Raw genomic sequence first — 23866 nt, forward strand, 5'->3', positions numbered from 1 at the left:
AGGGAAATGATTAGCATTTTGGTTAGCTGGTTATCTTTGGGCCATTGATCTTGATCTCGATGGTTGTCGTTGTTGCTCAATTGCACCTCGTTTTTTCTTTTGCTATTTAGTTTATATAATAAACAAACATTATTACATTAACATAAGTGATAGGCTCGACGGTACCTATAAGTCGCTGAACATTGTATATGAAGCCTTTGATCGTACACATTTATTAGAAAAAGAAAAATTGTATCAAATAATTCACGTGAGACACAACCAACCTCGTTTATAACTAACTAAAACTCAATCCCTTTTAATAGGTAAATCTTACAAGACTATGCGTGGTGGTTTAACTAAAAAGTATAAAAGTTATTGTCTTTTTTTGGCACATAAGCAATGGACTTAAACTAAATACACATTAACAAGGCTATAATGGTTTAAGTAGTTAATTAGATAAAGGAAAAAAATGAATATGTGCGTACATGTAATAGGTGGAAGGTGGAGACCTTGTCTCCCTTACCCCTCATGGCTCATGCTCGTTAAGACTACATGGAGTCATGAGGGCAAGGGCAATCCCCCCACTCTACTATGTAGGCTACGTGATAGGCCATGTTGGTTTTGCTCTTCACATCACAAAAAGGGAAGCAGTGGTCACAGGCAAGGGGCAAGATTTTGTAATAAAAAGACAAGTGGGTCAAGCTTTTGAAGGGGGCAACGCCCATGGGAATTCCGACAAACTAAGGGCCCTTGTCCTCCCCTATCCTCCCCTCTCCACGCCTCACACTGTATAGTCTAAGGGGCAACACCCCCTTTTGGATGCCCCTTTTACTAAGCTTGTAATGTTGTTTAACGTCTAAAATTGCTTAGGTGGCTTTGGTACCAGTGGGTTTAACACCCCCACCACATTTAGTCTAAAAAATATATATTCACAAACATAAAAACAAATAAAAGAAACTATGGTTATTTTAATATTTATCAGTATTCCTTAGACTGGTTGTTATGGGTTAACCGTTTAATCAAAGCACCGTTAATGAAGGTTTTGTTAATGAGTTAATGGAGGAATGGATATTTGTGGTGGGACCATGGATGTTCAAACCAACATTAACAAACGTTTAGTTAATCACACTTTGTTAACGAATAATTATTTAATGGTCAAGTTGTTATTAGGTGAGAGTGCAACACATGCTCTTACAAAACATTTTTTCTTTATCAAAATAATAAAACGGATTTTTAAATTTAAAAATTTCACAAACATTTTATTCTTTTCCTGTAAGTTTAACCAAACATTACCAACTTGTACGCACATTTGTTCTCACATTATCTTAACCGTCCACCACAACAATTTACTTGAGTTTTATTGTATAGAGGTTTAAACGTTAAACGTTGCATATTATGATAGTTATTAGCTAATCTTCTGTTTGACATTTGATTATACTAAAAAATTTATGCATAAATCAGTTTTCTACTGATGGCGGCTTAATTAAAGGCCTATACAATAAGCATTTTACTTGAGTTTTATTGTACCTTTAAATAATTTAGCAACAGTTAGTATATCTTATATAGCTGGAGAACTGACTGGTTATATTTCCGTTTAATACTTTAATCTCACCTAAAAGTTGCTAATGCTTTGGTAGTTAACGCATTTCTACGACAATTCATGTGCTTATAGTAAAGAGTATGCATTATAGCAGACTTGCAGTTAGTTACCTACTGAGCATCTTGGTGTCTTGCTAACAATATAACACAAAGGTTCCCAATTTTGTATAAGCTTGTCACACCATATGATTCTTTTAAACTTCAAGAACTAATAATCTGTTATAAACAGATTGACGATGTTTACTGAATGATATTGCTAAGCAGAATAATTTGTGTACCATTTTAGGCTCTGGATAAAATACGTTTCGAAGGCTTGACTGACAAGAGCAAGTTAGATGCACAACCGGAGCTTTTCATCCACATTATTCCTGACAAGACCAACAACACATTGACCATCATTGACAGTGGAGTTGGAATGACCAAAGCCGGTGAGGTTTATACTACACAAAAAGATGTTGTGACTTATAACTATGTATGATAAACTTTTTTCTTTCAGATTTGGTGAACAATTTGGGCACCATTGCAAGATCTGGCACCAAAGAGTTCATGGAAGCAATCGCCGCTGGTGCTGATGTTAGCATGATTGGACAGTTTGGTGTTGGTTTCTACTCTGCTTATCTGGTTGCTGATAAAGTGGTGGTGACAACCAAACACAATGATGATGAGCAGTATGTTTGGGAGTCACAAGCCGGTGGGTTTTTCACTGTTACTAGAGACACTTCTGGCGAAACCCTTGGCAGGGGGACCAAAATGACACTATACCTAAAAGAGGACCAGCTAGAATACCTCGAGGAACGCAGGCTTAAAGATCTGATTAAAAAACACTTTGAATTCATCAGCTACCCGATATCTTTGTGGGTTGAAAAAACGACTCAAAAGGAAGTTTCGGATGATGAGGACGAGGAAGAGAAGAAAGAAGAGGAAGAAAAAGTGGAGGAAGTTGATGAAGAGAAGGAGAAGAAAGAAAAGAAGAAGAAAAAGATCAAGGAAGTGTCACACGAATGGTCTTTGGTAAACAAACAAAAGCCTATTTGGATGAGGAAGCCCGAAGAAATTACCAAAGAAGAGTACGCTGCGTTTTACAAGAGTCTAACGAACGACTAGGAGGATCGTTTGAATGTAAAACATTTCTCGGTTGAAGGTCAGTTGGAATTCAAGGCGATTCTTTTTGTTCCAAAGAGAGCACCCTTTGATCTCTTTGACACAAAGAAGAAGCCTGTTGATGCAACAAACACGGGACCAAGGATGGTAGCTTAGCTGGTTAGGCAAAAGGGCTGAAGGGTTCAGTTTTGCCTAACGCAGGTCGCGGGGTCCCTCCACGTTTGCAAAACGTGGAAGGAGGTTCACTAGTATGATTGAGATATTTGCTTTGAAGTTCTTTCTTCGAGACTAGCTCGAATCCAGAAAAGAAAGCAAATGGGATGAATCTGATGAAGAGTTATTTGGAGGTGACAAAGAACTCTTGAATGACAAGAGATTAAGGAATCTCTGCTTTTCGGAATGTCCCGGAAGTGTCTTTGAGCTGTCTTCTTATAGTGGAAGACATCTCTCGAAATAGTATGGATTATACTAGTGGAACCTGTTTGCTTATGGAGGGTTTCCCCTTTTGGGGTTCAAGGCTTTGGACCCCTGGTTAATAGGGTGTGCCTGTACAGACCTGCTCTGACTTTGTGAGTTGGTGAGCGTGAGTTGGTGAGATGAGTTGGTGGACATGACTAGTTACTGTTCCTCGATTCACTCATTATTCAGCTTTTCATCCAATGAACCTTTCAACCTTTTAAGCTCTTTGCATATTGGTGTTTTTATTTGCCTTTGGGCTACCCCCGTCGTCAGCCCCCCAAGTCAGAGGTTTTTGGGGTATTATGCTCAAAGACTTCTGACTTTTATGCATGTCTTGTAAAGGCTTCAAGGGTTCGTTGTTTGGAGGCTTGAAGGGTTTGAGGCGGTTACTTTTTTGAATTTTGAAATTTAATCGATTTGACAGTTGATTGGACATGTGTCAGGCGGCGGATTGGCAGAGATTTTTATTTTTATCTTTAATACCCTTATTTTACTCTTATATTCATTTTTACGGTTACAAAACTTCATCATTTTCCCTTCAATCATTCGCAGTTTTCCTCTTCTCAGGTTAGTTTCCTCTCCATTTTCACTTTTACTTTTTTCCGATCATGGGTGCCCTTAAGGATTTAGCGAGGTCATTTTCTCGATTGACACAAGAGGAGGTTGACCTGTTTTGTCTTGAACATGGTATTGATAAACAGTTTAATCCAACCGCCCCTGCTTGCGATGCTTCCATTGACAAACCGATTCCTGGTTTTATTGCTCTGTACTGTCGGCATTTTGAGTGGTCTAATCTTCGTTACCCTTTTTCGTTTTTTGTTCTAAATGTGCTTGAGTATTATCGAGTGTCTTTTGGGCAAGTGCACCCGAAAGGAATGGCTAGGGTTTTGCACTTTGAAGTGCTGTGTCGTGCTTTAGGTTATGATCCTTCGTTGTTGCTCTTTCGGAGGTTCTTCCGGTTAGCCAAAAACGGGGATTGGTTTACTTTTGAGAACACAAAGGTTGAAACTTGTCTTGTTTCCTCCATGGTTACGACCCTTGGATCATGGAAGAATACGTTTTTCTGGGTTTCTGAATCCATCATTCCTTTCAAAATGGTGTGGAGGCATCCGGATGCTGTTCTCAACGATCCGGAGCCTTCCGAGTCTGAATTGAATGATGCCTTTCTTTCAGCCATTCGGGGGTGCCCTTCCAGGGTTCGTCCTTTTCCCGAACATTTGTTAGTGCTTTTAGGGGTTAGTAATATTTGGGCAAAGGTTGATCGTGATCCGGTGTTGATGAGAAATGGCCTTGGTATGCATTTTCTCCCCTATGCCTTTTCGTCTTACTTTGTTTGTGACTTATTTTCTTTATTTGTTTTTTGGCAGTTATGTCTGCTTTGGACTTCATCAAGAGTGACGATACGTCCGATGTGGTTTTTGAGGATGCTCCGACTGTTCCGGGTGAAAATGTTGTTGTGAGGACTTCTGAGCAAAGGTATGAGGGTTCAGGTTATGTCAGTGTTGAAAATGTGAAGGGTTTTACCAAGTCCAATGTTTCCAAGCCTTCAACTCGCCGGTTATCTCGTCGTTTACTGAAAGCTACTCCTCAATCCACTTTCACTGAGCCAGTGGATTTGAGTGATGACATCGAAGTTTCTGAGGATCAGGCTGAGGCAGAGGTTGAGAAGGAGAAGGAATTAGTTGTGCGTGGTAAGAAGGTTCGAGGGAAGAAGGGTGTTGCTACCCCTGTTCAAGAATCGTCAAGTAGAGACGTTGAAGGGTTGAACCCTGAGGGCACTTATGTGCCTTCTTGGTTGGTTAAGAATGATGACACTTTTAAGGATGCTGCTGTTTGTGAAGATGCTCTTAGTCATCTTGCTCCTCCTTCCGTTCGTGAAGCTATTGCTGAGATGGATGATGACACTATGTTAGCTCGCATGGTTTTAACTACTTGCAACCTTGCAGCCATGCTTCCCCAAGGGATTACACGCTTTCGCCAAAGGATGCGGGAGTATGAGGATTTCTCTAAAAAGAAAGACAAGATGAAATCCTCCCTTGCATCGATGAAGAAGGAAGTGGCTGGGTTTGCAGAGAAGGAGGCAGCTTGGAAGAAGGAGATTGAGGATTTGAAGAAGATGCATGCTATTGAGATGGGTGACTTGAAGAAGAGCTTTGAAGCTAATTTGCTGAAGTTGAAGGCTGATCGAGAGGCCTTGTCTGTCCAACAGAAGGCTTTTCGTGAAGAAAAGGAGGGGTTGAAGGCTTCCGTTGGTCAGGTGACTGCGGATAATCAGTGGTTGATCGAGCATGGGTTTCAGCAGGTTGTGACTTATCTTTTGCATTCTAAGGAATTTAACTCTGCCCTGGGTGATGTTTACACAAAGCTGCTGAACCTGGGGAAGCATCAAGGCCTTACTGCTGGCTATAAACTTCATGAATCTGGGCAACCTTTGGAGAAGTCACCCATGTATCGCCCCGAGGCTTCTGATGTTTTCAAGGCTTCTGTTGAGCAGATGGAGAGGCTAACTTACCCTTATATTCATGAGGTATCCTCTTGCTCTGGTAAGCCTTTGTCTGTTTTACAGGGATTGAAGCCTGAAGGGTTGAATGAGAAGGTTTGTGCTGAGGTTTTGGGCTCTTTGTCGAGGAAGAGGTCTTACTCCGGGGACAGTGATGATACTCTTTCCAGCCTGCCTGAGACCTCGAAAGATGTTGGTTTGGAAACCTCTGCGGTTGGTGGTGAAGAAGGTGTGAAGGGAAAGAAGATAAAGAAAGCTAAAAAGTCTAAGGGTGAAGGTTCCAAGCCTTCTGGCAACTGACATTTATTCGTAGCTTTCTTAGCAAACACTTTAATGTTTTGTAATATTTTAAACAATGTTTAGGTTTTGGGAACCCTTAAGGTTCCTATGGTTGGTTAGGCCTTTATGGCCGTTGGACACTAGTTTTATCTGCAAGTCACTAGGGCTTGCTTTGACTATCTGATGAAGGTCTTTTATGGCCTTTCTGACTATGACATGATGGTTTGGTGTTTTTGTTTATTTTACTTGCTTGGTTTGTTTTGTGGGGTTTCAACCCTTCAAGCTTTTTTGTATGATTGCTGCCGGGTTGGAGCCTTTAACCTTTCAAGCTAAGTATCTGTTGGTTGAACGCTGGGTAGCGTCTGATTTGGTTTGTATGTTTGGTTGATGGGCTTGTTTATTTTTATTTTCTTGCCTTGCCTTTGTTTACTTTGTCTTTATGTTTTTTACACTTTAAAGGGTTCAGTGCTGCAGTCACTTTGCCTTAGTGTTTATCATCAAGACGTAGTATCTATCCTTTTCTTTTATTTCGTTGTGATTTGTTTGATTTCGTAAGTCTGTTTATTGGGTACATTTTTTAGACTTAAGGAACGATTGGTGTAGGCTGTTCAAACCTGTCTATGAGACACTATTATTTTTCTTTGATAAGTCTCATGGAGTTGTATTGATTTAGGAACTCACCCCTTATATAGGTCCATTCAACCCTTGAACCTATTGAGCGATATGGCCTGGGAGCTCATCCCCTTACATGGCCCTTGCCATGGAGTTTTTTGCTAGGTTCTCAACCTGATATTAGGATAGAAAGACAAGTTTGATAAAGTAACTTCATTCATTCCAGCAACATTTGCTTTTACAAAAGGTTTTTGTTTTGCTACAAACCAAACTTTCTAAACATAAAACCTTCTAAGGGTTTTTCCGTTCCAGTGCCTTGGAAGCCTTTTGCCTTCTGAATCTGCCAGCTTATAGGATCCGCCCTTGTGTGCTTCGAGGATGGTGTAAGGACCTTCCCATTTTGGGCCTAGTTTCCCTTGGTTTTCCTTTTTGCTGGCTTCATTGTTTCTGAGGACTAGGTCCCCTGGCTTGAATCTTTCGTTCTTGACCTTTTTGTTGTAATAGGCCTCCATCCTTTGTTTGTATTTGGCTTCTTGTATTGCTGCTTGATCCCGGGCTTCTTCTAGGAGTTGCAAGTTCAACATGGTCTCTTGTGTGTTTATATTGGGATCCATGTTGACAACTCGTTGGGTTACAACTCCTATTTCAGCTGGGATTACGGCTTCGGATCCAAATACCAAGCTATACGGTGTCTTTTTGTGACTTGTTTTTTCCGTCGTTCTGATTGCCCATAAAACGCTAGGCAATTCCTCCAGCCAATTACTTTCATATCTCCCCAATCTTGTCTTGATACCTTCTACAATACTTCTGTTGGTTCTTTCCACCTGGCCGTTTGATTGCGGGTAGGCCACTGAGCTGAAGATTTGGTTGATCCTGTACTCCTTGCACCAAAGGCTGAAGGGTTTCTCGGCGAATTGTTTCCCATTGTCAGTGACAATTACCCCTGGTAACCCATAGCGACATATGATATTCTCCCAAACAAAGTCTATGACTTGTTTTCCTGTGATTTTGGCAAGGGGTTTAACCTCTGGCCATTTGCTGAAGTAGTCGATTGCTACCAATAGGAATTTTACTCCCCCTTTGCTTGGAGGGAATGGACCGACAATGTCCATTCCCCATTTATGGAATGGCCATGCTGAGGTTATGGGAACCAAGTCGTGTTTGGGACTTTTTGGTATCGGTGAGTGGATTTGGCAGGCATCGCATTTCTTTAGTTGCTCAGCGGTGTCACGATGCATTGAAGGCCAGAAATATCCCAAATTCATAAGCTTTGCAACCACCGATCTAGCTCCAAAATGAGCTCCACATATTCCTTCGTGCACTTCTTTGATCAAATATTTGCTTTGTTCAGGGCCCACACACCTTAGTAATGGTGCAAGGTATCCTTTTTTATAGAGGATTTCTCCTTGCAACACATATTGTCTTGCTTTGATCTTTACCCTTTCAGCTTCCATTTGGTCGTTGGGTAGTTCATTGTTTTGAAGGAACTTCTTTATGGGAGTCATCCAATTTGGACCTTCCTCGGTGACCACATCTTGTACTTCCAATTCATCAATTGAGCGAGCCTTCAACACTTCAACCAACACCTTTTTTGTGAGGTGGGCGAATGTGAGGGACGCTAATTTGCTTAAGGCATCTGCCTTTTTGTTTTGGGATCTTGGAATTTGTTTGATGTTGCATGCTTGAAAGGTGTTCATTAATTCCTTGGATTTTTCTTTGTACCTTCTCATGTTGGGCTCTTTGGCAACATAGCTGTTATTGACTTGGCTTGATACCAATAGTGAATCAGTGAACACTTCAAGCTTGTTGACTTTCATTTCTTTGGCTAGCCGGAGACCAGCAATCAGTGCTTCGTATTCAGCCTCGTTATTGGTGGTCTGAAAGTTGAAACGAAGAGCATATGTGAATTCTAGCCCTTCAGGGTTGATTAAGATTATACCAGCTCCTGACCCTTCAACGCTTGAAGCCCCGTCTGTGAACAGTTTCCAGGCTTCAGGGTTGGAGGGTTCAGTGGTTGTGGTGTTTACTTCCTCAGTCTTTTGGCTTGGGATTTCTATTAGAAAGTCAGCCAAAACCTGAGCTTTGATTGCTTTTCGTGGGACATAGGTGATGTTATGTTCACCTAGTTCCACTGCCCATTTTGCCAATCTTCCCGAGTTTTCAGGTTTTTCAAGCACGTTCTTAACGGGTTGGTCAGTGACCACTTGTATAGGATGTGCTTGGAAGTACCTTCTAAGCCTTCTGGCTGTTTGGACCAAGGCTAGGGCTAATTTTTCAAGGGGAGGATATTTGGTTTCAGCCAGTTTTAAAGTTTTGCTGAAAAAATAGACGGGTACCTGAGCCTTATCCCTTTCAATGGTTAGGACGGCACTGATGGCTTCATCGGCTACTGAGAGGTACACCGATATGAGCTCCCCGGTTTCCGGTGCTGCGATATCTGGCAGTGAAGCAAGGTGCTGCTTCATTTGATTAAAAGCTTCCTCAGCCTCATCGGTCCATCTGAAATCTTTTTTATCTGAACAATTCTTGAGTGTTTTGTAGAATGGTAGAGATCTTTCGGCCAGTTTTGATGTAAAACGTTTCAAGGCTGCAAGCTTCCCATTCAAGCTTTCGACCTCCTTCTTGGTTCTTGGCGGTTTAGCTTCGAGGACAGCCTTTACTTTGTTGGGGTTGGCCTTAATGCTTTGCTTTCCCACAATATGGCCCAAGAATTTTCCTTCATCAAACCCAAACGAACATTTTTCGGGGTTAAGCTTCATGTTGATTTTTCTAAGATTCTTGAAGGTTTCTTGGATGTCATCAAGCATCTGGTATTCCGTTTTGCTTTTGATCACCAGGTCATCGACATATGCTTCCATGTTTCTTCCAATTTGGCTTTCGAAGGCTTTATCGACGAGCCGTTGGTAAGTGGCTCCCGCGTTCTTGAGGCCAAAAGGCATTTTTTGGTAGCAGAAAATGCCCTTGTCGGTGTGGAAAGCCGTTTTTTCTTCGTCTTCCTTTTTCATGAGGATCTGATGATAGCCTTTGTATGCATCGAGGAAGCATTTGAACGGGTATCCCGTGAGTGAATCAACCTTGAGATCAATTTCTGGGAGTGGGTAACAATCTTTAGGACAAGCCTTGTTAAGATCTTTGAAATCTATACACATTCTCCAAGAGTTATCAGGTTTTCGAACCATAACAGGATTAGCAATCCATGACTGGTACTTAACTTCTCGAAGAATGCCAGCTGATACGAGTTTTTCAACCTCTTGGCAAGCTGCTAGGCTTCTTTCGGGTGCCAGGCTTCTTTTCTTCTGCACCACTGGCTTGACGTTTGGTGGTATCCGTAGCTCATGTTCAGCAATGCTTCGAGGAATCCCGGTCATGTCTTCGGGGGACCAGGCGAATACATCGCTGTGGTGTTTTAGCAGCTTTTCAAGGTATGAAAGAGTTTCTTGAGAAAGGTTGGGGTTGACCCTTATCCGCTGTTCGGGGTATTTAGGGTTGATGACTATCCCCTGCTTGTCTTTCTCGTCATCGGGACTTTCTCCTTCGATCAGGTAGGCTTCCTGAGAGGGTTGGAGGGTTGCAATCCCTCTCTCAGTGGGGAACTTGACAGTACCATGGCCAATAGATACGGCCATGTAAAATGCACACTGTCCGGGCCTCCCTATGATCACATCATAGTTGGAAGGGATATTGATAACCACGAAGGTTAGTGATCGAGTCCTTTCCTTTAGACCTTCCCTGAAACATACGTCAAGAGTTATTTGCCCCAAAGGTTTCAAGGTTATATCAGCGATACCTTTTATGGAAGTCCCGGAGGGTTGAAGCCTTGAACGCTCCTCATTGCTCAATCGGTTAAAGAATTTTTCGAACATGATTTCAGTGGCTGCTCCTGTGTCTATGTATGCTTTGCATGTTTGTAAGGTCCCTACGAGGGCTTCGACCACAAGAGGGCCAGGTAGTGGGTCCTTCTCTGTTGGGGGGAAGCAGACACACTGAAGCTCCCAAGCTTCCAAGCGTTGTTTCTTGTAAGGGGCCCTGTCATCAGAGTACACCATGTTTACTTCCTTACCTTTGCTTTCAGCCATCTTGTCTCGAACTCCTTTTACCAAATGGGCAAGTTCTCCCGACTTGACGGCCTCTTCAATTCTCTTTTTCAGTTGGAAGCAATCATTGGTGTGATGTCCCTTTTCTTCATGGAATTCACAGAACTGAGTGGAGTTCTCGTTTTTCCGACTTTTGGGAAGAGGCCTGGGAGGTCTGAAGTTTTGCTTGACCTCTTCCGTTGCCAGGATCTCCTGAGGGGTTTTGGTGAGAGGAGTGAAACTCATGTTTTTATCTCTGCTTGAAGGGTTACGCCCTTCAACCCTTCGAGGGTCTGAACCTTTTGGGCGTCTGTCGTAAGAGTTGAAGTTGCCTCTTTTTCTAGCTGGACTGCTACTTCGCCAGCCAGAACCCCTTTTCCTTTGTTCCTTGATGTCAACAGCTTCTTCTCCTCGGATGTGAGCCTCGGCTCTTTCAAGGGCTTCTTCCAAGGTTTTGGGTAGAGATTTGTTGAAATCTCGTGTGAGATACTTAGAGGTTATAGCGTTCATAAAACCGGCAACCCTCATTTTCTCATCAGCCCCCACGTAGGTTAGCCCTTCTTTCTTGTACCGTTCAATGAATGCTCGTAGGCTCTCATCATCTCGTTGTTTTATTTGAAAGATTACAGTCGCGTCCTTAACGTATCTCCTTTGTTGGGAGAAGTTTGCCAGGAAGCCTCTGCTGAGATCATCAAAGCTTCGAATGCTTTGAGCAGGAAGGTCGTTGAACCAAATTCTAGCGGACCCAATGAGGGTTTGCATGAACATTAGGCAACATTCAGCATTCGACCATTTTTCTATTCGAGCAGCACCAGTAAAGATTTGAAGATGATCTTCAGGATCTTCGGTCCCATCATATGTTTTGATGTGGGCAGGCATTTTGATTTTTGACTGGAAGTCATAATCAGCTATATGTCTTGAAAAGCATGAAAGGTTGCTTGGCTTGTAAGGTTTAGCCAAGTCCTCTTCAGGTCTCGTGCCTCCGTTGTTATTATTGCCTTGGTTTCCCTGGGTGGCCAGCACTTGATTGATGAAATGCTGCCAAGGGAAGTGGGCCATCATCTGAGACATCACATTGGGCACGAAATTGAAACCTTGAAGGCTTCCAGGACCAACCGAGCAACTTACCCCAAGAGGGGTGCTGGTAACAGCACTTCGTGCCAAAGGGAGCACGGACAGGGCTTGCTCCCATGTGGTATTCAGAGAAGTGGGACAACTAGTCACTGGGGATTGTAGGAGTTGGTCGAGGGTTAACTCGTGTCCCAGAGGAGTACCACTAGCGGTTGGTTGGGAAGAAAGAACAGGATGAACAGTGGGGTTTGTCATAGTAGACAAATAAGGATGAAAGTTTGAAGGGTTGCTGGGACCAGCCTCACCTCTTGTAACAAAGGGTGGTAGAGGTGGCCCAGGAGACAACGTCGGCTCAGGCTCGTCATAGTCTAGACGAATCCTTATACCTTTTTCCCTTTCTCTGTTCACATGTTGGTTAAGAAGTGATCTTAACTCAAGGAAGTTATTAGCGACCCCCTCGGGGGTAAGTTCAACGCGTGTAGGAGTGTCAGACACACCAACGTTGGGAGACGGAGCTCCAGATCTGGATGGGGTTGGTGTGTTAAAGGTGAGGAACTCGGGTGTACTCCCCGGAGTTGAAAAAGGCGTTGTTATTGTTGTGTGAGCTTGACCACTTCCCGGAGTAGAGGTGTTAGGAATCTGGTTCACCTCCCCCGGAGATCCACTTTCTGACATGGTGATTTTGAACGAAAGGAGCTACACGTACCAGGTCTCTTTTGAGGAGAAGCAGCGGCGTAGCCCCACGGTGGGCGCCAACTTGTTGATGCAACAAACACGGGACCAAGGATGGTAGCTTAGCTGGTTAGGCAAAAGGGCTGAAGGGTTCAGTTTTGCCTAACGCAGGTCGCGGGGTCCCTCCACGTTTGCAAAACGTGGAAGGAGGTTCACTAGTATGATTGAGATATTTGCTTTGAAGTTCTTTCTTCGAGACTAGCTCGAATCCAGAAAAGAAAGCAAATGGGATGAATCTGATGAAGAGTTATTTGGAGGTGACAAAGAACTCTTGAATGACAAGAGATTAAGGAATCTCTGCTTTTCGGAATGTCCCGGAAGTGTCTTTGAGCTGTCTTCTTATAGTGGAAGACATCTCTCGAAATAGTATGGATTATACTAGTGGAACCTGTTTGCTTATGGAGGGTTTCCCCTTTTGGGGTTCAAGGCTTTGGACCCCTGGTTAATAGGGTGTGCCTGTACAGACCTGCTCTGACTTTGTGAGTTGGTGAGCGTGAGTTGGTGAGATGAGTTGGTGGACATGACTAGTTACTGTTCCTCGATTCACTCATTATTCAGCTTTTCATCCAATGAACCTTTCAACCTTTTAAGCTCTTTGCATATTGGTGTTTTTATTTGCCTTTGGGCTACCCCCGTCGTCAAAGCCAAACAACATAAAGCTTTATGTACGCCGCGTCTTTATCATGGATAACTGTGAGGAGCTCCTTCCAGAATGTTTGAGTTTTGTTAAGGGTATCGTGGATTCCGAAGATCTCCCTCTTAACATCTCTCGTGAGATGCTGCAACAGAACAAAATTTTGAAAGTGATCAGCAAGAATTTGGTCAAGAAGTGTATCGAGCTGTTTCAGGAGATCGCTGAGAACAAGGAGGATTACAACAAGTTCTATGAAGCTTTCTCCAAAAACCTTAAGTTGGGAATCCATGAGGATTCTCAAAACAAGACGAAACTTGCGGAATTGCTTCGATACCATTCCACCAAGAGTGGGGATGAGATGACCAGTTTAAAGGACTATGTGACTAGGATGAAGGAGGGCCAAAACCAACATTTACTACATCATTGGTGAGAGCAAGAAGGCCATAGAGAACTCCCCGTTCTTGGAGAAACTTAAGAAAAAAGGGTATGAGGTGTTGTACATGGTGGACGGCTGGACGCGATTGACGAGTATGCAGTCGGTCAGCTGGTAAGAAGCGGGTTTCCACAACCAAAGAAGGTCTAAAACTTGACGAGAGCGAAGACGAAAAGAAGAAAAAGGAAGCTTTGAAGGAGAGATTCGACGGTCTGTGTAAAGTGATGAAGGATGTGTTGGGTGACAAGGTTGAAAAGATGACTGTTTCAGACCGCGTGGTGGATTCCCTTTGCTGTTTGGTTACAGGTGAATACGGCTGGACTGCCAACATGGAAAGAATCATGAGGCACAAGCTTTAAGGGATTCAAGCATGGCTGGCTACATGTCAAGCAAGAAGACCATGGAGATCAACCCTGAGAACGCGATTATGGAGGAATTGAGGAAGCGAGCTGATGCTGACAAGAATGATAAGTCGGTCAAGGATTTGGTCATGCTGCTGTTTGAGACATCATTGTTGACTTCCGGATTTAGTTTGGATGACCCGAATACATTTGGTAACCGGATCCATAGAATGCTGAAGCTTGGTTTGAGCATTGATGAGGATGGTGGTGACGGTGATATCGACATGCCTGCTCTCGAGGAAGGTGATGCTGATGCGGAGAGCAAGATGGAGGAAGTTGATTAAGCGAAAATGCAGGTTTTCCGGATCAGTACTTTTAGTGGATTTTGTGTAGGTTTTTTTTTTTTTTATTTTTTTTATCATGATTTAAACAAGTATGTTGGAATTACTTTTGTTGCGCAGTTTTTGGGTTTTAAATTTCTTTTACTTTCATGGCTGGGGTATGGTACATAGAAGTTTAATAAACCAGATATCTTGTCCTGAAAATGAGGCTAGGTGTGACTGTTTTCAAGTTGGGTGTCTTTTTTGTGACCGTCTATAATACAAGGGCTTGGAATGAAAATAAGTTGGGTATATAACTTTTGACAAGTTTGCTGGAAGGGGAGGCAATTCCATTGGTCCCATATAAAGAAGCTTGCGAAGCTGATAAACATATGATTCTATCACTAAAGTCTTCCCAAATCTAACATATATAACTTTCTACTTTATATATACTACTAGGTTAGAGCCCACGTGTACACGTGGTTTAACAAATGAAAATACTTTAAATTTGTTTGGTTTTAATTAAAATAATAAAAATAATTTTAATATAAATAAAATAAACTTAAAAACCCATATCATAGGTAAAAAAAAAATACAACGAATAATTCAGATTTCACTAAAAAAAATTTAATACACCACATTGGTTGTCTTATTTGTAATATTCTCATTGTTATCTAATTTGAATGTTTAATGGTCTTGATTGAAACTAAAATTAAACGTGCATAAAAGAAAGTTGCATATACATACTACATAAGTCTAATGACAAAGTGAAAGTATCTCAGCTCGTTTGTCGCTCGGTTGTCGCATCCCCTTACCATATGGAAGTATACGATCTCGCCTATAAAAGCAACCAATTAAAAATGATTAATTTGTAAAAATAACTAACAATAAAAAAATTCAAAAAAATTCTAAACAAAATAATCTCATATGAATTACGCCTACCAACTTTAGTTATTATATATTTATTTTATTATTACTTATATTTTATTGATATTTTTACATTAAAAGTCTAAAACGTTAATAAAGCCATTAGTTATTTACATGTTTATTTTATTATAATTGAATTTTATTAATCTACTATAAAGCAAAGATATGATAAATATAAATGGAAAATAAAATGGTAAAAGATAAAGTTTATGGATTAAAATAATATATTTTTTATTTGAGATATAATCTATATCTATTTATTTAGGGTAAATGATAAAAAGATAAAATTCATGTATTAAAATAATATTTCTTTTATTTGAATCTTATTAAAAAATATTATCTATATCTATTTATTTAGGAGGGAAAAAATAATTGAGATCAACTCATAAAATGCCATGTGTCCTCATGTGATTTATTTTATTATATGTATAGATAACTCTCTACGTATAAGTGTATAACCATTTTACCTCTATTGAAAACTATACTATACTTGTAATTTTACTAGGTATAAGTTTCTATGTCTTATTCTTTTATTTCAATTATTATTATCGGTTAAAGACGTTAATTTGGTTTATCATTATCGGTTTGGTTTTGTTATTTTCTAGTTTATTTTTTATATTCAAATATATAAATAATTATCGGTTTGGTTGTTATCTAGCTTAGGGGAGTGGGGGTGGTCCGCGATGGCCACCCCATCACTCGTTAAAAAATATAGCACACCGCCGCCACCCTTTGTATCACGCGTTGAAACAATAACGCGTTGAAAGAATCACGCGTGGAAAAATCAAAAAAGGAACGTTGAAGGTGACCGTTTGGGGGGGGGGGGGGGTTGAACGTCGGGGGTATTTATTTTTTGAATGTTTATATAAAACCCATCAAACCCAATCCATTTCATATAAAAAATTATCCAACTCACTTCAAAAAAATCAAACAATCCTCCATTTGATTTCAAAAAGAATTTTACAACAAACATGGAAGGTTCAAGCAAGAGAGGTGGGGGTTCGAAAAAAGAGGTTCGGGTACGAAGAAAAATCCCGTAAGACCCAAGGTTCGAGCGAATCTTGGCGAGCCGACGCGCTTTAGGTTGCAAGACGAACCTGAGCAAGTCCCACCCTTCCAATGTTTAGTTGTTTTTATTTTGCTATGTAATTTATTTTTTAATTTTAATGAAATTTATAATTTAGTGTTTTATTGTTAGCTAGTGTTATTAAATCCGTGCGTTGCGCGATGGGTGGATATCAGTTCGTTTAATTACGGTACTGACACTCGTTATAGCAACCAATAGAGAAAAAAAATCATGATATGACCAAAAATATACCAACACGGCGGGAATTTGATCGGTATCGGTTTGTTTTGTTATGTCAATTACATCGATAAAAAAACAAACTCAAGTTACATAAGATATATAAAAAAACCACATAACACATGTAAAAAACCACTAAATAACACATATAAAAAAACCTTTAAAACAACTATACTGTTCATTCACTTTATCTGTTATTAGTATACAATTTCTAATTTTAAAATAAAAATTAAAAAAATTTGTGAGTGATGAAATTCTATCACTAGCGATCACCGCCACTACAAAATGCTTGTTAGTGATAGAATAGTGGCTGATGACATGGCAGGAGTTGATTTGATGCTCGTGAGTGATGGAATTCTATCACTAGTGACCACCCCCACTCCCCTTATCATCGGTTTGGTTGTTAGCTAGCTTATCCTGTAGTTATATACATAAGTTACGTAATCAGTTTATTCATATAATATTCAGCCTTTAAAGCATATGATTTTATATAAAACCTATGGACTTATGTAATTTACAATTAAGTTTCAGGGTTTTATTAAGTAAAAGTTACTAGATACTAAACAAATATGAATCGTGATGCTTGAACTTGCTATATTTTGTAAAAAAAAAATTAAAAAAAAAATCATCCTTTATTTTCATTAACAAATACTTATGTTGTTACTTTGTATTTTTTTTGGGCAAACACCATAAAAACCTAACATACTTTTTTATTTATATTACAAAAGTCCCTTAACATTTTTTTTTTTGTGCACATAAAAAACTAATATACTTTCTGTTTTGTTTTACAAACGTTCCTCAACAATTTTTGAACATTCAAGTTCATTCACATGTTAAATTTGGACAAACTCATGACAAAAACGTTTTTCTGAAACAACTTGTTACATGATGTTATGTTTCAACCTAAGATATTTTGAAAATTCATTGGTGGTTGCTACGAAACGGAAAACGATTAAATTAGAAAACAAAAAACGATTAAACCCGAAACAAACAAAATGAATTTAGTTTATATGTAGCATGATAAACCGAATAACCAAGGTAAACCATATTTTATATTTAGTTGAATAAACCCAATAATATGAATTCGTTGTATTCAATTGCAACCGAAAACCAAACCAAATTCAAACGCAATTTGTGATTTAGTTTTGAAGTACTTAAATTCTATATGGTATGGTTCAATTTTTGGTTTAACCCAAAAAAAGAATCAAACTGGATAAAAGGAAGGAATCCGATAACCGAATAAACCACCGAAAAGAACCAAAGAACACTTCTAACGGTTCCAAGTTTTTTTTTTTATTTTTTTTTGTCATAACATTGTTCAAATATAACATGAGAATGGACTTTAATGTTTAAAAAATTGTTGAGGGACTTTTATGATACAAAACAAAAAGTATGGTGTTTTTTCATGTGCAAAAAAAATGTTAAGGGACTTTTATGATAAAAATGAGAAAGTATGTTGATTTTTTTATGATATTTGCCTTTTTTTTTTTTTTGAGAAAGACCAAGCTAATAAGTAATAACTACTTATATGTCACAAAGGGTTATTGAGGAGATACACTTTATCACCACACTATGTCATTAAAAAGTTGTTAATCTTGCTTACTTAACCAATTTCGGAGATACTAAGTAGGTTTTAGCAGTACTAAGGATTTTTTTATCCAAACATTTATAATCGTGCGACACCGAAACTTTTGTTTGCATTTGTTCAACACATCTTTGACGTGTAATGTGAAACATCATAAATAAAATGGTTTATTTAGAAAAACAAGAGTCATTCACTAGAAAAAAAAACAAATTTAGCCTTCGAAAGTTCAAAGTCTGTTATTGATAAACTAATAACTTTTTTTTGAACAACATGATAATTTTATTGCCACCATACTATCAAAATGCCCAATGAATATATGCCAAAAGGTCTCAATGGGTTATCAAAGTTACACCAATTATTCCACTCCAACACATTGAATTTAGACCTATTTTTCAACCAAACATTAAGGTTTGCTTTGACGTCCTTCGTTAACAGCCCCTTTTTGACGTGGCGTAACTGAAAACACTCCATACTTTGAAGGTTCATGTGCAAATAAACAAAGTGAAGGGTCGTTTTGTAAAATGTAAAAACAATCAAAAGTCTCATTCTTAAGTGAAAATACTTTGAAGCTCCATATGCAAATAAACAAAGTAGAAGGACCTTTTGTAAACATACAATAGAAGGATCTAGAACACCGTCCGTTTATAGGAGGGTCCGTCTGTAAATAAACAATAATCAAAAGTCGTAAGCCTTCTCAATAGAAGGATCTAGAATAACCAAACCCTAACCCCAACCCCACTGAATATTATTATATAAACACACTCCGCCCCATTCTCGATCCATTCATTCCTCCTTCAAATCCTCCTAACGTCTCTCAAATTTCATCATTCTCTGTTAATTTTCTCTCTGTTGAGTGATTTCATCAATGGCGGACACAGAGACGTTTGCCTTTCAAGCAGAGATCAACCAGCTGTTGAGTCTCATCATCAACACGTTTTACAGCAACAAGGAGATCTTTCTTCGTGAGCTTATTAGCAACTCTTCTGATGTGAGTTTATTTTACGGTTTTGTTTGTTGATTAGATTAGTTGATCGTTTTTATGTTTTGATTTTGTTGTGATTTTGATATGTGAGGGTTTTATAAGTTGGTTACTTGTTGTTAATTGGGATTTAGACTGTATGATCTGGTTATAACGGCTATGATAGGATTATTTATCAATGTATCGTATTATTTGTATTTTTTTTGTTTTTAATTAGGCATATCTCTCTGTGATTTTTCTAGTGTATGTTTCTTTTTAAATGTTCTTGTATGTGTTTACATCGTACACATAAGCATGAGAAATAGTTCACTTAAGAAAATATAAAATAGCTAGGGACAAAGATTTAGGAATTATAAAACTAAGGGTTACATTATTGTGACAGATACTAGAGTTGAATAGGGAGAATTAATTAGTTGTTAATGGATATTTAGAATCTATAAAAGTAAGAGGTGAAATAAGAGAAGCATGAAAAAGAACCTTAGGCTTAAATTATAGATACATATGTAACCAGCTATGTATGTGGTTAATATCGGTGATATATCGGTCCCCTGGTAAAATCACCGTTATTTGACCAATAAAATTGATATATAACCGATATTTGACTGATATATTACCGATATATCACCAATGTATCACTGAATTATTAGTGTTAAATTGCTATATATACATAAATTCTGCATTGTATTAAAATTACAACCTATATCTCAAATATTGGTCCTTGACTGATATCCGATATTTTACGGTATTAACTGCATAGGTAATTTATTTAAATTTTTAATTAAAGGATCAAACGTCAAATTGTTTCTGCTGAACCGAACAGGGCCCATACACAGGGTTATTTTTTTTAATTTGAGGATTTTATAGGCAGTAGGTTGATACATGCATTCTTTTGTGTGTATATATGCTTATATGTTATATGATTGTGCTTCGGACTTTGAAAGTTACTTGTTGCATAATTTGGTTGATGTTCATTGATGTGACCGTTACTTGATATTATCATTGACATTGATCTTTTTAACTCTAATAATAAATATAGGCTTTGGACAAGATCCGTTTTGAGAGCTTGACTGACAAGAGTAAACTAGATGGACAGCCTGAGCTTTTCATTCATATTATCCCTGATAAAGCTAACAACACATTGACCATTGTTGACAGTGGAGTTGGAATGACCAAGGCTGGTGAGTAGTAACCTATTTTTAATCAAATACATCACTAATTTAGTATTACTATCATATAGAACTGTGTTCTGATATTACCAAACTGTCAATTCTTTCAGATTTGGTGAACAATTTGGGTACCATTGCTCGATCCGGCACCAAAGAGTTCATGGAAGCCATCACTGCTGGTGCTGATGTCAGCATGATCGGACAATTTGGTGTTGGTTTCTACTCTGCTTATTTGGTTGCTGATAAAGTTGTGGTGACAACCAAACACAACGATGACGAACAGTATGTCTGGGAGTCGCAAGCTGGCGGGTCTTTCACTGTTACCAGAGATACATCTGGTGAATCCCTTGGCAGAGGGACCAAAATGACACTGTACCTAAAAGAGGATCAGCTAGAGTACCTTGAAGAGCGCAGGCTTAAGGATTTGATCAAGAAACATTCAGAGTTCATTAGCTATCCGATCTCTCTATGGGTTGAAAAGACCACCGAAAAGGAAATTTCTGATGACGAAGACGAGGAGGAGAAGAAAGAAGAGGAAGGGAAAGTAGAGGAAGTTGATGAAGAGAAGGAGACCGAAGAGAAGAAAAAGAAGAAGATCAAGGAAGTGACAAATGAATGGGAGTTGGTAAACAAACAAAAGCCCATTTGGATGAGGAAGCCCGAAGAAATCACCAAAGAAGAATATGCTGCTTTCTACAAGAGTCTAACCAACGACTGGGAAGAACACTTGAACGTGAAGCACTTTTCGGTTGAAGGTCAACTTGAATTCAAAGCCATTCTTTTTGTCCCCAAACGGGCTCCTTTCGATCTCTTTGACACAAAGAAGAAGCAGAACAACATCAAGCTATATGTTCGTCGTGTGTTTATCATGGATAACTGTGAAGAACTCATTCCCGAATACTTGAGTTTTGTAAAGGGTATTGTGGATTCTGAGGATCTTCCACTTAACATCTCTAGAGAAATGTTGCAGCAAAACAAGATTTTGAAGGTGATCCGAAAGAATTTGGTCAAGAAGTGTATTGAGCTATTTCAAGAGATTGCTGAGAACAAGGAGGATTACAACAAGTTCTATGAAGCGTTCTCCAAGAACCTTAAGTTGGGTATCCATGAGGATTCTCAGAACAAAGCCAAGCTAGCTGAATTGCTACGATATCATTCCACCAAGAGCGGTGATGAGATGACCAGCTTGAAGGACTACGTGACCAGAATGAAAGAGGGTCAAAACGACATTTACTACATTACCGGTGAGAGCAAGAAGGCAGTTGAGAACTCTCCTTTCTTGGAGAAACTGAAGAAAAAGGGGTACGAGGTGTTGTACATGGTGGATGCGATTGATGAGTATTCAGTTGGTCAGTTGAAGGAGTTTGAGGGTAAGAAATTGGTTTCTGCAACCAAAGAGGGGTTGAAGCTTGAAGAAACCGAAGATGAGAAGGCAAAGCAGGAAGCTTTGAAGGAGAAATTCGAGGGTCTGTGCAAGGTGATGAAGGATGTGCTGGGTGACAAGGTTGAAAAGGTGGTTGTTTCAGACCGTGTGGTAGATTCCCCTTGCTGTTTGGTTACCGGTGAATACGGGTGGACCGCTAACATGGAAAGAATCATGAAGGCCCAGGCTTTAAGGGATTCTAGCATGGCTGGTTACATGTCTAGCAAGAAGACCATGGAGATCAACCCTGAGAATGCGATCATGGAGGAATTGAGGAAGCGGGCTGATGCTGACAAAAACGACAAGTCTGTTAAGGATCTTGTGCTGTTGCTGTTTGAGACCTCATTGCTGACATCTGGGTTCAGCCTTGATGAGCCCAACACGTTTGGCAACAGGATTCACAGGATGTTGAAACTTGGGTTGAGCATTGATGAGGACGCGGATGAGGATGCTGACGTGCCTGCTCTGGAAGATGCTGAAGTTGATGCCGAGAGCAAGATGGAGGAGGTGGACTAATAATTTTTTAGTTTTAGTCATGGTGTTGGTTACTTGTTTGAAACGGTTTTTCTTTTCATGACTTTGATTTTTTGTGATATGTCCATGGGATGTTTTCATCAAGACACGGTAGTTGGGTTCATGTCTACTCTTGAATATTAATCATATATCTGGTTTATGCATGCATTCATTGGCTTGACTCGCACCATTTTAGTTTAGTTTTAATATAGCACAAATTTCTAATTAATTTTGATTTTTGTTAGTTACATCCAAGTTAACTAATTTGATCAGGTCAAGTTTGATTTTGCACTTATTTGATCTAATTTGATTCCACACTAAGTAGATCTGCGGCGTCTAGATCCGTGCTAATGGCGTGATTTACATATAGTCTATTTTGGTTTTACTGATATCTGAGTGTGGTATAGTAACAGACTGAATCCCAAATGAATTCATCCCAATTTTCACTGAAGAATGATATATTTCAAAGCAAAATATCTTCAGTTGATTCTGTTCATTAACAACACACAGTTGAGTTTTTTTTAGAACGGCTTTTTTATTAAAAGGCCAACAGAGGCAGAAAACACTCCAGCGCTGGAAACAAAAAGAAAAAGAAACAAACAGGAACTACGTGTGATGAGTCAGTTTTGAGGCTTGATCATTTCAGCTCCAAGTCAGGTTTTTATTAACCAATTGAACACAGTGGAAATCAAGTCTTGTAGCAACATGTTGACCGAAGATTTGCTGCCTCTGAAACTCCTGTCATTCCTTTCTTTCCAATCTTCTTTCCTTACTCCTTAGTCTTCTTCCAACGAGGTAGAAATAATTTTGGTGACATAGCTTTGATCAAAGCAGATCAAATTGAAAAAATGTTTCGTCACTACTACCATTGATCAACAGCACAGCTTGAAGCGATAACCATATGAAAAAATTGGAGGAACTTGATCCACAAAGTAATATTTGAGCTGTGAGCAGGTCGAAAATCACGGAGTTTGATTGGAAAAAAAGTTGGGTTTAAGAACAGATAATATTTGTTTGAATAACTGAATGGGTTTTGAACTTGTCAAATATGAAGAGAGGTGTGCTGGTCGCCTGAGAAGACGAGGTTGACAGGGGAATCGGCTGTTCCAGGTTAGTGGTGCACAAGTCGGGTTTTCTGAATACCCGGTTCCGGGTATGGAACCGGGTTCGGATACGATCAGGTTCTACAAAATCGGGTATTGACAATACCAGGGTCAGGTCCGGGTCCGGGTTTTATATAAAAAAATGTATACCCGGGTAGGGTTCGGGTCGGGTTTTCTAATACCCGGGTATTATAATACCCTATTTTCGGGTTCGGGTAGGGATCGGGTTTTCTAATACCCGGGTATTATAATACCCTATTTTCGGACACGGGTAGGGTTAGTATGCCTCGGTTATTCATTTTTTTTTTGGAGAAATCACATAAATATAAAATGTAAAACCTTTTTATTTCATAAAACATAGAAATACATGACACCTAAATAATCATTGAACCGGATCGAATAAGATGATGAACATAGATAACTTCGAATAACTTGATCGTCTTCGTTTATTGTTCCTCATCAAAGACCCCTTTTATAGGGTATAGAGATACAGTGTAAACCAAACAAATGATCATAATACACTAACGGCTATATTGCCGTTACCAAGGTACAAAACTCGAAAAAACACAAAAAAAAAAAAACGAAAAACCTCAACAGGGTATTGGGAAACCGGGTACTCGTAAAAGCCGGGTTGAAAACGCGTATAAAAAAAACGCAGTTCCGGGTTCGGGTTTTATAATAGAAATGCATACCCAACCCCTACCCTATGGGTAGGGTCGGATTCGGGTATAAAA

General features: G+C 39.4%; 1 protein-coding gene and 1 pseudogene across 1 annotated transcript; both read left to right on the plus strand.

The window, feature by feature from the left end:
* The first annotated feature begins 1978 nt into the window (after positions 1-1978).
* LOC110929984 lies at positions 1979-14157 on the plus strand (annotated as a pseudogene).
* A 4464-nt stretch (positions 14158-18621) lies between these two features.
* Positions 18622-22197, plus strand: LOC110929983 (heat shock cognate protein 80). Its single transcript, XM_022173181.2, has 3 exons — positions 18622-18936; positions 19964-20105; positions 20204-22197. Exons 1-3 carry the CDS (start codon positions 18814-18816, stop codon positions 22030-22032), a joined length of 2094 nt encoding a protein of 697 aa, XP_022028873.1. The 5' UTR covers positions 18622-18813; the 3' UTR covers positions 22033-22197.
* Positions 22198-23866: the final 1669 nt, after the last annotated feature.

This window comes from Helianthus annuus, chromosome 3 (genome assembly GCF_002127325.2).
Source record: "Helianthus annuus cultivar XRQ/B chromosome 3, HanXRQr2.0-SUNRISE, whole genome shotgun sequence".
Lineage (NCBI taxonomy): Eukaryota > Viridiplantae > Streptophyta > Magnoliopsida > Asterales > Asteraceae > Helianthus > Helianthus annuus.

Bases quoted from the DNA above. Each gene is read 5' to 3' on its own strand.
- LOC110929983 (XM_022173181.2), top strand. From the start codon at position 18,814: ATGGCGGACACAGAGACGTTTGCCTTTCAAGCAGAGATCAACCAGCTG. The intron at 18,937-19,963 runs GTGAGTTTATTT...TAATAAATATAG, and splicing joins TTATTAGCAACTCTTCTGAT to GCTTTGGACAAGATCCGTTT. The intron at 20,106-20,203 runs GTGAGTAGTAAC...CAATTCTTTCAG, and splicing joins AGTTGGAATGACCAAGGCTG to ATTTGGTGAACAATTTGGGT.